Source organism: Conger conger, chromosome 17 (genome assembly GCF_963514075.1).
Source record: "Conger conger chromosome 17, fConCon1.1, whole genome shotgun sequence".
Lineage (NCBI taxonomy): Eukaryota > Metazoa > Chordata > Actinopteri > Anguilliformes > Congridae > Conger > Conger conger.
The window spans coordinates 3,949,317-3,965,299 of NC_083776.1; the positions used below are offsets into that span (position 1 = coordinate 3,949,317).

General features: G+C 40.7%; 1 protein-coding gene across 4 annotated transcripts; it reads right to left on the minus strand.

Annotated features, from left to right (window-relative positions):
* Window positions 1-2,575: 2,575 nt before the first annotated feature.
* LOC133117120 (interleukin-5 receptor subunit alpha-like) lies at window positions 2,576-11,353 on the minus strand. Of its 4 annotated transcripts, none has more exons than XM_061227256.1 (11): window positions 11,111-11,353; window positions 9,227-9,309; window positions 8,941-9,032; window positions 8,412-8,508; window positions 7,973-8,093; window positions 7,718-7,878; window positions 7,478-7,611; window positions 6,040-6,175; window positions 4,726-4,840; window positions 3,895-3,973; window positions 2,576-3,082 (listed from the first exon to the last, which is right to left on the minus strand). In XM_061227256.1, the coding sequence occupies exons 2-11, from the start codon at window positions 9,300-9,302 to the stop codon at window positions 3,026-3,028; spliced, it is 1,068 nt and encodes a 355-aa protein (XP_061083240.1). In that variant the 5' UTR covers window positions 9,303-9,309; window positions 11,111-11,353; the 3' UTR covers window positions 2,576-3,025. The 4 variants fall into 4 exon arrangements, with proteins under 4 accessions (XP_061083240.1, XP_061083239.1, XP_061083242.1 ...); XM_061227255.1 differs by having other exon boundaries at window positions 10,983-11,117; XM_061227258.1 differs by lacking the exons at window positions 7,718-7,878; window positions 7,973-8,093 and having other exon boundaries at window positions 10,983-11,117.
* Between the last annotated feature and the right edge of the window lie 4,630 nt (window positions 11,354-15,983).

The following is a 15,983-nucleotide window of genomic DNA, read 5'->3' on the forward strand; positions in this document are numbered from 1 at the left end:
TGTTTCTGATCTGCCTGACAGGTGTTTGGGTTTTCTTTTTTCTCAATAATGCAACTACTGAGCTCACCAGTGCCGCTTCATCTAGTTTCAAACTGTATATTTTGGTGAGGATCTAAGGGTCAGCAAACATGAGGAAGTATGACTCACAGTTGCTAAGAAAGTTACTAAGGAAGTGAAGACATAGTGCACTAGGGAGTGAAGCAATTGTGTAAAGCATCTCAAATTAACTACTCAAGCTGAGCTTCTTTCGGTAATCTGTAAATTGCCATGGAAAGGAAGGATGCAGCACTGACTATGCCTGTCTTAGGATCTGGAGAAAAGCAAATGGTGTGCATGGTACAGGACTGCAAAAGTGCCATGTGTGCTCTCGAACTTCATACATTCACACTCACACACTTTTTTTTCTTGGGTGTGATATTCATGGGTGTGATATCTAAGCAGAGTACAGTGCAGTGGGTTGATTCAACCATGCCTTTAACACAACAGGGGATTTCTTTAAGATGTGCACCCAGGCGTTAAATGCTGTGTGTATGCCAGTAAACGTAAGCCATAATGCTGCCAAAGAGTGAACACCATAGAATTGTCCAGAGGGAGACATGATACCCCCATGTCCTGAACTGCTTCATACTGCCGGAATGCCTTTGAAATGCACTGGCTGTTGTAGAGACAAATTATTAAATGGTAAATGGTTGGCATTTATATAGCGCCTTTATCCAGGGTGTCTCGGTGGCGCAGCCTGTAGAGCACTGACCGCATGCTCATTGCGAGCTGCGACGTCGGCGGTTTGAATCCGACCGTCCGACATTTGTCACATGTCTTCCCCTCTCTCTCGCTCCCATTCTTCCTGTCTCTCTATACTATATACTGTCCAATAAAGCTGAAAAAGGCCTAAAAAATATTTTAAATAAAAAATATAGCGCCTTTATCCAAAGTGCTGTACAATTGATGCTTCTCATTCACCCATTCACACACACCAAAGGCGATTGGCTGCCATACAAGGCACCAACCAGCTTGTCTCAAGCATTTAGGGGTTAGGCGTCTTGCTCAGGGACACTTCGACACACCCAGGGTGGGATCGAACCTGCAACCCTCTGACTGCCAGACGACTGCTTTTACCTCCTGAGCCAATGTCACCCAGTACACCATTCTTATTACAACGTTTATTGTGTACTTGAAGGAAATAAAATATTTGATCACATATAGAAGCATCAAAAATGACATTCTGAAAAATTAAGTACTGACTGGGGAGAGGAGAGAGAAACCAGGTTTTACTGAGACAAACGCATACGCCGAACAGCTGCGAAACACGCTATGCCCCACAGGCCTGCTCACATCTATTCATCTATTTTTTTTAGAATTCTTAGTGCATTTTTAAACATTACCACATGATTTAAATGCAACCACACTATTTTTAACCATTGAGCATTGAGTTCATGAGAAATACCGGCCCACCCAACAAACCTACATTCATTTTATAGCTGCAAAAACATCCAATGTCTTGAGCCAAGTGTTTAATGAAGTAAATAAAAGTGTAACTAACTAGCCAGAAGGGATAAATAACACAGGAAATCGACATTCCACCTGAAGCTTTCCTTATTTTATTTTTTTCCTTACTTTCCTTTATTTTTAAGTCGTAAAATGCCTAAATTAAATTCCACTGATTATAGCAGCTTTCACCCAGTGGGACTGCTACTGTATTTAAAGTGTATAATACTGTTTTCTAAAATTTCCCTCGGGATGAATAAAGTATCTATCTATCTATCTATAAGCCACATTCACTATTTACTTGAAGCAATTTCAAAAGATATTTGCACGTACAACGCAATGGATGTATTGTTATCCACAGAATATCCACAAGTTATCTGTTTTTAATTTCAAAGCCATCGGCTTCATTCCATTCTATTAAACATATATTTATTGCACACACTTTTCACTGAATATACAGTACTGTGCAAAAGTCTTAGGCACATGTAAAATAAAGTCTAAAAAAAGCAAAGGTGCCTTAAATGATACGTTTTTAAATATCACAAAATGTACTATACTATAGACTTTGGCTGTCTCAGTTTCCTCTGGCTCTCCAGCTAATCCCAGAAGACAGCCCCGAGTTTTTATCAGAAAAGTGGTCTTTTACTTACCATGATACTTTACTTTATTTAATGCAATGCAAAGAAGAATGCTTCCAAATCTCAAATATGCTCTTTTCTACTTACACACTGATGCAGAAAACAATACACATCTAAGACCAAATTTATATTTATCTTGGGTGCCTAAGACGTTTGCACAGTACTGTATATTTTCAAATATATTTTTCACAATTGCAATACAATTTCCCACTTTGTTCACTCATTAAATGCACACATACATTCCATACACACACTTAAACAGTGGTTGCACAATTACAGTTTCACCAACAAATTCAGTTCACCAGCAGCTTCGCTTTGGTCTGCTTGAAGATGAAATGAATCTGTCATTTGCAAGGGATTAAGCAGGACCAGTGATAGCAATATGTTCATAAAATAAAGACCTCTCAAAATGAGAAGAAGGGGTAAGAAGTGGACAAGGTAAATACATGACATTTTCACACAGTTAAAAAGTGTTTATTTTTTATTTTTATATTCACAACAAAGTCTTAATGCCACATGTACTAATTTCACACTGCACAGAAATATTGCACAGGACGACTGAAATGTAATTTGTTATGTCAGTAACTCTTCCAGTAAATCGCCCTTCCTGATAACAGGCACCTCCCCATTTTGGTTTCCAAAGAATGGAAAAATTTCCCTGTAAGAGCAAGCTGAGGGGAACTGACTCAACTTGTCTGCCCGTTAGTCAGAGCAAAGAGGCACGTCAATTCCTGTGAAAGTTCCTGTAGGTACAGCACGTGACTGAGAAAAGCTAGCTTGAGAGCAAGGCAGGAAAATACTGAAGTCTGAATTCAATATACAGTTGCTTTGGACAGAAAAGCCTGAAAAATAAAGAGCACACTTCTATGTGTGATCCACATCAACCCCGAGATCTTTGAACATTAATCATTTCCAACAATCAGTACTTCAGTTGTTTCTTCAATATATTTAGGAAAAACCTAAAAGAGAAAAACAACAATTAATTACTGCGGCATTTAATAGTGGATTCACAAGGCAACATCCTCCCCCCTCTCCGAACCTCCACCTCACGCTCACGACTACTGTCTGTTCTGGCTCCATGGTGGTGAAACGAACGCCCCGTTGAGGTCAGAACTGTAGAATCTCTCCCCACCTTCAAGCGCAAACTGAAGACGCACCTCTTCAAGCAGCACCTCTCCCCATCCCTCCCTACCTCCTTGTGAACCTTAATTGTTGTCTTTGTGATTTACGTTGCGTTTCGGTATTTTTTAGTTGGCTAGGTAAGCAGTATTTGGAAAGTTAAGTTTGGTCACTTTTGCTTTGTTGTTTGTTTATTTGTTGTTTAAAAAATAATAATAATAATAATAATAAAAAATAGGCCCTGGTCCTTATCTTTGTTGTACGGGTAGCAATTGAAACTGTACTTCCCTCTAGGGTCTTTCAGCGCACTTATCCCTGGTTATGGGTATGCACTTTGTTGTATGTTGCTCTGGATAAGAGCATCTGCCAAATGCCAATAATGTCATGTAAACATCAAACAGGAAAAGTGAGAAAAACCAATTGCTCACATGAAATAAAACCAAGAACTGTCCTCATTTGGGTGTGTAGTCTGCCAGAAACCAGCATTGCATAACTTTTTGGTTAATCTCTTGCAGCAATCAGCACCAATACCAATACCAATAAGTATGCTGCATATACTTTTTTTCCCCTCAATTAGGATAATATAATATTTGAGTGAAATGGTGGTTCTCTGATTTGCGCACTGCATGGGACCGATCACAGCTCTCTTTACCTGGATACAGTTGTCTTTTTCCAGTAGTTCTTTTACCTTCATCGAAGGGCTCGGAACAGGAAAGAGCTTTTCCATTCGACTGCAAGTTCGATCACAGGAAGGAAGTGAAGTTTAATATTAACAGTAAACTTACAGTCATTGGTGTTTTGATTTGCTACTTGTAAGTTACTCATTTGCTATTTGAATTCTCCACTTAATAATGCTCTGTCTGTTGTTGCTCATAAGGGCATTTATACAAATGAAGCGGCGGATGATTGACAACAATTGATTACTAGGTACAGTACGTGGCTAGAGGCGTGCTTCTACGGCTGAGGTCATACTAACAAGGTCAAAGACTGTCAAACCTTAAAATACAATTCGTGTGAAGGTGGAGAAATAAAGTAGGGCACTGTATTGATACTGCGAAGGCAAACATGTTATACTAGCACGCTTTAGAGGAAGGACACCCAAAGCCCAACACTACCGCTAAAACAAAATCTACAAAATGTATTCTTCTGACTGCAAATATTATAGAGCCCTGCTGTTCTATGGAGTAAGCACGGTCGAGTGTAACTAGCCATCTCCTGTTGACGGATTACCTGGTGAAGAATGATTTTATACGACGATCCAAGAAGTACAATTTTGCAAATGACCCTTTTGTGAAAAGGTTAACGGACTTTGCGTACTATAATGAAGCCAGCCCTCTTGTTATGTGTGAAAGCACTTCCAGAAATGTTTACGTTAGATGACTTCTGAAGACACGCCTTTGGTCTTGTGTGTTTTATTCGATGCGTGACTGCATTTGGGCCGCTGTGCATACATGCTCTGTGCTCGAGTGAGGTGCCCACACACCTGTGACATCGACACGCCAGCAGGATGGCCAGGAGAAACATGGGAATGCCCAGCGCAATGGCTGCAACCACCAGGGGGTTTAACTCATCAAGATACCTCTCAGACGCAGGCACCTCTGACAAAGGGGGAGAACATTATTTTTACATTATATTACATTACATTAATGGCATTTGGCAGACGCTCTTATCCAGATCGACGTACAGTTGATTAAACTAAGCAGGAGACAATCCTCCCCTGGAGCAATGCAGGGTTAAGGGCCTTGCTCAAGGGCCCAATGGCTGTGCAGATCTTATTGTGGCCAGTCATGTAGCTTAACCACTATGCTACAGGCTGCCCCATTTCACGCTGGACGTGCATTAAAGGTACAATGGGTAATTTTGTAACTTCTCACGGTCAAGAGAGGAATTGCAGCGACAAACACCCTCAAACCACAACATTTGAATTTCAAGGAATACGAAAAAAATAAACTATCTTCCTCTTGAGCACAAAGGATCCATTTCTTCCTCTTTTGAAATGCCAAGTTCCATTTCTTTCATCATATCATCACTCAGACCAGGGCTAGGCTGTTCTGGGCTGGGAGTGCTCCAACCAAACCCGTATCTACATAACTGGATTTATTTTAATTGACCCGGAGACCACTCAGCATTTCACAGAATATTCAGCCTCAGACTTTTAATCCTCCATCAGACTCTTGTGATCAAGCAGAAGGTGGAACAAAAACCAGAAATGTCACTGGCACACCAGGACCAGGGTTGCCTAACCCTGACTCAAACTGAGAAACCAGGCACTGTGGCAAGACACAACAGTTTGGAAAAACTACAGGGTTGGGACAGTAAAATATTATTGTATATGCAATGTCAATGATGCAAAATGATGCAGAACATGCATCATGTCAACAAAATTTTTTTCCTAATGCACGAATCTTGACAAGTGTTTTTTAAAACGTCTCACACTGGTGCATTAGTAGTGATTTTTCTTTCTTTTTCATCCAAGTAAATTGACAACACAATAACGTGTGCAAAACGTGAAGGGGTATGAATACTTTCTGAGCCCACTGTGTGTTGGACAGTCAGCACTACATTGAGTAGACACGACACATTGAGCACACGGTACTTAGGAGGCTGTTTCAAGCACTTCAAGCGATACCCTAGAAACATGTATGGCATCTGGTGGATTTTACGTGCACCACATTTAGAGAGAGTTTATCCGACTTTATCCGACATGACCAAAATTGAGGGGGTGGGACAGCCAGGCCGACCAAATGTATGACTCATTTCATGACTGTCGAATGCGATAAAACGTAAAACAACGTACCGACAGCGGCACTCCAGTCACTCCAGATGTGATTTTGCACACAATGCACGGTCGTGGTGACTCTCATTTCCACAAAATTGCTCTTTCTTAGGTCCACACTGCGCTCAGCCTTTGTCACCCCTTCGAGGTCCGTTACCTTAAAAAGACGGTTGAGTTAATTGTACTTTTTGCTACTTTATTGCACAGAGACATTTACAAGACATAAGCATACAAATTGAGACGTAACAGGGCTGTACGTACAGTTGGCTCAAAACTTATTGGCACCCCTGATTGGCAATGCACAAGAAATCGTCTTTGGCTTTTTTTTTTTTTGTCTTCCTGGAAAACTGACCCACCACCGTTTTTCACCGCGCGTATGACGCACATCTCGTTTTATGCGAATATACCGATGCTGGTTAAGGTACATGGCTGGGACCTGCAAGGTTGGTGGTTCGATCCCCGGTGTAGCCATAATAAGATCCGCACAGCCGTTGGGCCCTTGAGCAAGGCCCTTAACCCTGCATTGCTCCAGGGGAGGATTGTCTCCTGCTCTGGATAAGAGCGTCTGCCAAATGCCAATAATGTAATGCAATGTAATGTATCTGACCAAAATGTTCAATTTCGTCTCATCTGACCACATCACCTTCGTTCACTTGTATTTCATGACCAAGCAAGACCAAAATGGAATGCACCAAAAGCATCAGCTTGTTTGGCACTGGAACAGAGACGCATAAAAGGAGATGTGCATCATACCCAAGGATTAAATATGGTGGTGGGTCAGTGCTGTTTTAATTCCACAGGACCAGGGCCACTGGTAAAAATGTTATAATGGATTCCACCAAGTATCAGGCAACTGACAATCTGGTTGCCTCTTCCACCAAGGCTGAGACTTGGTTCTAGGTGAACTTTCCAGCAAGCCAATGACCCAAATCATACCTCAAACCCCAGAACAGAAAATGGCTCTGTGACAACAACATCTACGTTCTGCAGTGGCCATCTCAGGCCACAATCCAATGGAAAACCGGTGAGCTGAACTGAAGAGGGCAGTTGATAAGCCAAACCCATGAATGCGAAGGATCTTGAAGGGATCTGCATCGACAAATGGTCCAAAATCCCTCCAAATGTGTTCCTTAGTCTTATAAAGCATTAGAATCCATGCCAGAGGTAAGTACTAAGTACCAGAACCAGCTACTCATTATGGAACCTTGCTTTTGGTGAAATCTATTTTTTATTAAATTAATGTTTGATTTTGGTTGGTTCCATTGAAACATAAATAGTCTTTTTCACATGTTCAGCATTTTGGGTTTAGCTCAGTTATCATATTATTTATTTTTTGAAGTATTTTTTGGGCATTGACAGTCAATATTTGCTAATATTTTCAGAGCCCATTGTACACAGCAGAACTATAAGGAACTGTAAACTCAAAGAATATGATATATATACACACATACAAAATTACCTCATCATCCTTGTTAATCCTTAACTGATATAGAAAGCAGTCGTTCCGAATTGTTGGGTCTGGCTTGTCCCATTTAATATGTAGCTTTCCTTCAATGACTGAGGCTGATATGTTCTGAGGAGGACGGAGTTTTACTGAAAAATATAACAAACAATAAATTGTGAACTTGCCAAAAAAGCACAGACAGATCTGTTCTGTCCAATAGTGCAAAGGCGTTTGCCCGGAGATAGGGATTCTTACCTAAATCAGACGGTTGGAAAGCCCAATAATGAATGTACCAGAAGTTCTCGGAGGAAACATTGATGCTTAGTTGAACATGGTGATCTGTTTTGTTTTGTAGATAAACAATGGCTCCGCCATCTTTTTGGTCAAAAAGGATCTTACCTTTTCCGTCATCTCGACTAAAGAAAAAAGAATGTGCAAACTGATTTGTGGGCTAATGTTACACGGTTTGAAAACAACTTTGCTGAAGAAAGAAATTATGTGAGTGCTTACGATAGAACGGACAGAGTGGTGCGGTATCCCGGGCGGGTGTTCACCGCATTCCACGAGCAGTTCAACTCGGTCGTCAAAAAACAAGTGATGTTCTCCAAACGAAATCCACCTATTTCTGCGACTGAACAAAATGGGCGTCCTTCTTGAAAAGGAACAATCACACTCCTATTCGTGTGGAGGCTTAAGTGGGCCCGGCATTGCTCCGACTGGATCGGACTCAATCAAAACGATCAATCGACACCGAAGACCTAGGCCCCAAAAAAGCCTGAGCTGTCTCTTAATCAATCAATTAGGGTCTCATGAAAACAAATATAACAGTAACAAAATGACTGTGTTGTATGGCATAATTGAACATTTAACTTAATATGAAAGTAATAAACTAAACCTAATTTTTAAAAAATATTCCTGATATATGAATATAATCAAAAATGGAATATACCTTTAGGAACTTCAAAGTCAGAAACCTCATCGCTTCTCATTGCAAATTGAGTCATGAGTCCTGTTGTTTTGTTCTTCAAGAATATGCTGACGCAATTCTAAAAGAGAACACATTTTTAAAATAGGAAATTATTTCTTAAATACCAGTTAATATATATACTAGGCTAACATGGTCTACGTTCAAGAACAAGAATGTCGTGGCAATGGCGTGAATTTTCACCACCAACAGATATACATATCATACACAGGAAGGAGTCCTGTGATATGAACAGAAAACAACTGATATCAGAAAAACATAAATTATTAAAAATAATTATTTGCTTAATCTAATGGTCATCCACCTCACCCCTTACTTGAAATGGCCACTATGAGCCCACATTACTTTTCATACCCTTTCTTACACGTGTGTTGAGCTAGCAGTTGAAATAATTGAACTGTAGTGCATAAAATCTCAGCAGAAGCCAATTTTAAGTCAGGTAAAATAAACACAATCACATTCTAGATCTGGTGTACTTTCATATTTTCCTTACCTCCACGAAGTCACTATTAGTACAATTTTTTTTATCCTGCAAATTCCCAATGTCTTCGGTATTGCTGAACGTTGTGACTGGCTGAAGTGTCCCTATAAATGAACAACTACCTTTCAGAGTACAATATTGAACATACTAAAACACCTTACTATAAGTCTACTGATAGTTTGGTGTACAAACTCCTTGAAGAAGGTACCAAGGAATAAGTACCAAGGCTCTGTAATAATTGTCATAATTGAGATGATTTGCATATATCTTTTTAAAAGCCGACTGATTGGAAACATACCATTAACAAAATACTTTGTGTCTGAAGCCCTCAGCAGACCGGGTAGAATCAGCCCAAGAAGAAGAGAGGACTTCATTCTGAACCTTGGACACAGAGGACATGGATATGATTTGTGGAGATATTAAAGGTACAATTGGTGCGAATTGTGTGTTAAAACATTGTTACTAGACCATTGTAAATCCCTTCCTATCATTGAAAAGGGTTCACTGACAGGTTGACTCACCCTCAGCCTCAGTGTTAATTGTCCTTAAATTCGCGTTTCAAAATATACAGCTGACAGCCTGACACTCTGTACCAAATATTGGGATAACTGTACAAAAATTCAAGCTCATTGGTTGAAAATTGGTTCTCACAGCCAATGCCGTTTCAACGTCAGCGTGTTCACAGAGGGATAAACAGTGTTGTGGTGTTCGTTGCTGCTATTCCTCTCTTGGCTGTTAGAAGTCCCAAATGACCTGTTGTAGCTTTAAGCAATAAACAACAACAAGGTCCCCAAACTCGGCCCCTGTGTATGCTGGTTTTCGTTCCAACCACACTTGCAATCCAAGACTTTTAAAAAGCTGTTCTTTTCTCTAAAATCTGGTGGTTTTCATGTTTAGAGGGATCATTTACCCTCTTACACCACATTTTGTCAGATAGCTGTTCATATCAATAAATAATAAAATTCCAATGTTCCTACTTGGCTATACTGCAAACAATGCATACATTTATCAGAAAAGAAATTGCATAGAAAATGGTTAATTATTTTAACTGATCAAATGAAACACCAAAGTGGATCAATAGGCTCCTAATTGATGAAAGTGTTGACAACTGGCCGCTAAAGGCAACCATTTAGAATATCATAAAGAATTCAAAGGTAAAACAGGTGATAACAAGGCGAACCTGCACTGCACTGATATGTTTAAGGGCACAAATCGAATTAAATGCATGTTCAACGACTGAATTATGAGCCTATTAGTTAAGTCCTTTATTTGTCACCTCTTCGGATGTAATTGTTTGCAAGATAATGCAATAAGCACAATATTAACATGGTAATTGTATCGTTACCAATACATTGCAAAGCCATTTCTGGCATAAAGTGGTCGATAAATAATCAATTTTAAGATGAAAAGCACATAATTGGAACAATTATGGAAAGTTGGAACAAAACCCAGCATACAAAGGGGTACTCCAGGATCGAGTTGGGGAACCACAACTTCAACAAATAACAAATAACTCATAAGTCTACCTCATTTCCCTTTTCCTGGAAATACTGCTGAATGTTTCATTTTCTGTTAAGCTTGAAACTGTGAATTCTAGAATTACCAGAATTCTACATTCATTTCAAGACGGGTGTCATTTTGGAGTATAGTATCAGTATAGCACAGTATTTCTGTGACACATAATTTCTGGACACCATTGATATGCCTGCGTCACCCAACAAAGTAAATGAGCTGTCACTTCGCCGAAACAAGGAGACTCACCTGAGCCCATTAATTAATCGGGATCAAATTAAACTATGAACTGATTTTTCTTACAGTAATGAGTTTATGTACTATACATTCACTGAAAGTGATGGTGAAAATAGCATAAGATATTAAATAGCACGAACAACCGCAAAACTACATACATTAAAATAAACTTAACATTCCCATCTCAAAGTAAACAGTAAACAGTTCTGGCTATCATTCGTCACAGGACAAAACCAAGCTACTGAAAAGGTGTTTAAACTGACAGTCAGAAAATAATCTGTTAATATCGTTCCGCGAGAACGTACCTTTTTCCGTGGACTACGTGAGGAGACGCGTTACGTTAACGTTCTGATGCCGTTACGAGAACGGCTGTGAATTTAAACGAACTGAAAACAAGTGCTGGATGAAGTGGTCTACCGGAATGGGGACTTACCAGCGCTTGATGACTGGATTACGGTCATGCGACCGGAAACTGACACACCAAGTGTTCGTTCTGATAAGATTTCTATCAGTTACTCAAAGCGTGTTTGTCTAATTTAATTAAAAATATGTAGCCTGTGTTTAAAACCGAAGGCAGTGGAGACGAATGAACGGCTGGCTCAGTGATAATGATAAAAAATAATTTCGGAATCCCCCCAGAAGGAAGCCAGAGGAAGTAGCTTTTCTGTGATATATACGGGAGACCAGAGCACACACCAGAGCACACACACGCGCAGTTGCATTTGCCCAATAATGATTGTTTTAATTTATGTATGGTACTCATGGATGACTGGCAGGACGATTCGAAAACTGCTGAAAAAACAGCTCAAGCTAGGTTTTGAAACAGCTGGTAGTGGTTGACCTGTTACACCAGCTCTGTACTAAACATGGTTTGACCGGCTCAATTAGGGTTGCCACCCGTCCTGGATTCTCCGGGACTGTCCCGGATTTTTGTTGTCTGTCCTGGAAAAAAGAATGAAACGAAATGTCCCGGAATCTAAGTATTTTCGAATGTTGCTTATCGTATCCAGTGTTCGTTCATTCCTTCAGGCTCACGCACCCTCGATTGACAGTCCGGCTTACTCAGTTTGCCAGCTTCGTATGTGTCCAAGATTTTTACAGGACTGAGGTGGCAACCCTAGGCTGAACAGCTGATAGCCGGTATTTCAAGCTGGTCATAGCTGGATTTTACACCATCTTTGTTTTAGCACCACACAAGTAATGTTTTTTCTCCAAAATGTCACAGACCCCAAATATACGTCATTTAAATCGTGATCATGTGGGTTATAAGAATAGTTTTTACACATCTCACTAGCAAGCAGAAACTGTAAGCCATGCAGGAGTACAACTAGCACAGCCGGGGCACATTGAAACGCTGTGCCTATTATAAATGCATCAGCCACAATAACTTTTAATGTAATGTTGCATATTCCATATATATACCATGCACTTACTCTGTCCTACATAGTACTCACCCTCATCTGTTTCATTCACCACATATTAATTATGTCATATGCGGTCAGTTAGACAAAACATTGATCATTTCTACAGGACAATTGTCAGATGAAAACTTTAATACGGTAAGAAATGTTGGATTCACCAGCCTTTGACTTGTATTAATGGTCCCGTATTGTAAAAAACTACATGTCCCTTGCTACGTGGATCAGAAAGGAGTTGAAGGTGTTATAAAAACACTATGAAAGTATCAAAATGCACAGTCCCCAAATAAATCCACACAATCCGTATGAAGAAAATGTGAGGCATTGAAGCTCATGAGAGGTGCTGGAGAATGGACATCCTAGTCGGTCTCCCAACCGACCAGCCTCCAGCTGGTCCAGAATGCTGCAGCCCGCCTGATCACCAGTCAGCCCAGGTCGGCTCATGTCACCCCACTCCTCCTTGGCCTCCACTGGCTTCCTATTGCCGCATGCATCCGATTCAAGGCCCTAGTGTTGGCATTTCAGGCTGCTAAGGGGACTGCCCCACCTTACATACAATCCTTAATCACTCCCTACTCCCCAGCTAGACCACTCCGGTCTGCCAGCTCTGGCGGTCGAGCTGCACGTTCACGCCTGTTTTCCGCTCTGGTGCCTCAGTGGTGGAATGACTTGCCTACCACTGTCAGGACAGCAGAATCCCTCCCCCTATTTCGACGCAGACTAAAAACACAACTTTTCAAACTGTACCTTAGTCCTCCCTCCTGATTTCTCCCGCCCCCCTTTCTGATATCCCTATCCCTCTTGTCTAACCCCGCCCCCAAAAAAAAGAAAAAAATTGCACTTATGATGACTATATGTTTAGATCAACACTTCATGTGTATTTTACTAGCTATGGATGTGATGCTTTAACCTGTGGAAGAACCTATGCACTTATAAGTCGCTTTGGATTAAAAGCGTCGGCTAAATGACAAAAATGTAATTTAAAAAAAAGTAAACGTAAATGGACATGTAAAACTGGATAACCATCGTTTTTGGTACTGAAAACAACACAAACATCTTCTTATAGATCTCAGGACCTAAATTAAAACACTGCAAAGATGTACAATATGGGACTTGAAAACAAAGCTTTTTTCCAGAATTCTGGATACTTTTGCAACGTGTCCCAAACTTGCTGTTGTCAGGAACTGTAAATAACAGGAATGTCCTAGAACTCGACTGATGGTCTATCGTAATAGCAAAGACATGTCTCTTCGGGATTACAAATATTTGCAATAGTGTGTGTACATTTTTTAATTAAGCGAAGACCTAAAAGTTTGAGGTCGTTCCTGGTCTTCCCTACGTTTCTTAATATGATAATTATGACCATGGAGGATCACAGTTTTGAGTTCCCGCATGTGTGACAAGGTCTGAAGACCATTACAGCCCTGCTGTAAAATACAGCTATGCCAGCTTGACCATCTTGAAAATTGAGCTGGTCAAGCTGGTTATAAGCTGGTCTAGCTGCGTATGAGCTGTGCTCAACCAGGGTCTTTGAGAGGGGGAATGCTCATCAGGCATTCCATTGGGCGTCCAGCTGGGCCAGCTCCCATGTGAACTGAGATCTTTAACTTCTCTTTATAACTTTTCTCATAAGGTTCTTGGGTGTTTACAAAATCAACCATTCATCAAACCAAACCATTGCAGATAAATCCAAGATCACTTGTTTATTGACCTTTAGCTTTGACATCTCTTATCAGGAAATGTTTTTATAGACTGGAAAACGGTCAATTTGGCATTCATATAGCGCCTTTATCCAAAGCGCTGTACAATTGATGCTTCTCATACACCCAGTCATACCTACACTCACACACCAACGGCGATTGTCTGCCATGCAAGGTGCCGACCAGCTCGTCAGGAGCATTTGGGGGTTAGGTGTCTTGCTCAGGGACACTTCGACACAGCCCAGGCGGGGGATCGAACCGGCAAACCCTCCAACTGCCAGACGACTGCTCTTTCTGCCTGAGCCATGTCGCCAGTAACACCACATCTCCTCATGCAAATAAAAATGTTTACTAACATTTCAAATCTCTTCTAATTTCCTTGTAATCCGCACGACTGTTCAAGAAAAGGGCTTGAACAGCCTAACGTTTCAAGCACCCCACTTCTCCAAGAGTCTCCCGGTATTTGTCACCTGCTGATTACCCGCGAGTGGTCAAAAATCGCGGATCAGCAATCTGCACCACGGGGCGAAAGTTTAGGAATTCGCATCATCCTGTCGCGAATTGACGGAGCCCGATTTCCCTTCCCTCGGTGACACTTATAAAGCGACGGCCTTTAGAAGTAGCCTTTCGGACTAATAGCGACAGATTAGTAGGGAAGCAGTATGGGCATTGATCCCCCAGGGCGTAATTTGATGGGGAAGCCCCGCCGGTCGCCGACTGTGCAGGGGGGACCACCCCCCCCTGTCGGTCTCCCAGAAATAATCATTTTCAAAGGTGGGCTGTCTGACGTTCATGGGCTATATCAAACCCGCCACTGACCGATGTCGTGCCAGTTGTTATTTTCATTCATTCATTTTGATTTACCACCTTCTTACTCTGTAACCCCAAATCTGATAACCTGTTTTATTTCACAGGCATCACAGTGGCCGGACTCAATCCCGAGTCATTTTCCATTTCGTTGGGTAACCCTGATAAAACATTGAATATAAATATAAATGAATGTAATATAATAAATATAATATGAATATAAATTGAATAAAAAGTTGAATATAATTATTATATTACTTCAATTTACTGAAAAAAATAAAAATAAAAATCAGTAGCTAGATGCCTTTTATTGCATGTATCAGTACTGAGTCTTGGTGACCAAATACCTGTAGACAGTGCAGCCCACGGAGCCAAAAAATGATACTTTTCCCCGTAATAATAATAAAGGGCCAAATTTGCCCCAGGACCGCAATCTCAACAGTTAGCTACCAAAGAAACATGTTTTTTATGGCATGAAGTGATAGTTACATTGTCCAAGGCCATTTTCTTTGAAACCCAAGATGCAAGTTGTTATATTTAACAAGAAAATCAGAAAACATATATATCATTATATATAGTGTCGTGTCTAGGAAACGACAGAGTCCAAATCTTCAATTTGTCAAAAAACATCTTCGCGAGGGAAAAGACGACACCACGGCAGCAAGTTCTTCAGGAAAATCAGACTTTATTAGCAGCAGCGCATAAACCCCGACTGTCATTTTTACACCCATTTTATACACAGTTACTCCACCTACAACTCCTCCTCAAACCTCATTCTGGTAAATAACCCACACTGTTCTTATCATAACTCCTTATTTGCCCACTCTGTACAAAGTTCAGGGCATTCTGCCAACTACAAACAAAGTTCAGGACTCCCCCTGTCCTCACTTCACCCCGCACCTGCTCTTGGCAAACTACCAGACCTCATAAAGTTCTGGATGCCCCCCCTCTAACACACACGTCATCCATACACGTCACTCTGTATCTTTCGCTTTTATAAGACAAACTAAGTAGCAGTAATCTTTGAAAATATTACTAAACATATAAACATACTAAACATTTGATTTAATATTCACTTCTAATATTATTTTCTAATATACAGACATACTAAACATTTGATTAATAATTTTTTTCTAAGGGAGTAAATGTACGTAGCATTCTTTGCTCTCATTTCAACAGTTTTCACTGTGGTTTCTTGCATTTTCATAAGCTCAGCTATAATTAATGTTCTAGGTCAAATAGATACACTTCTGGCACAAAACATCGAGAGTCCCGGAGAAATCAGCTGTACAGTCATATCTTGCTCTGCCCGTGTCCTTGACAGTTCGGTCTACGCAGTTCAAGACGGGACCCCCCCCCCCCCCCCGCCGCCAGCTGGCTG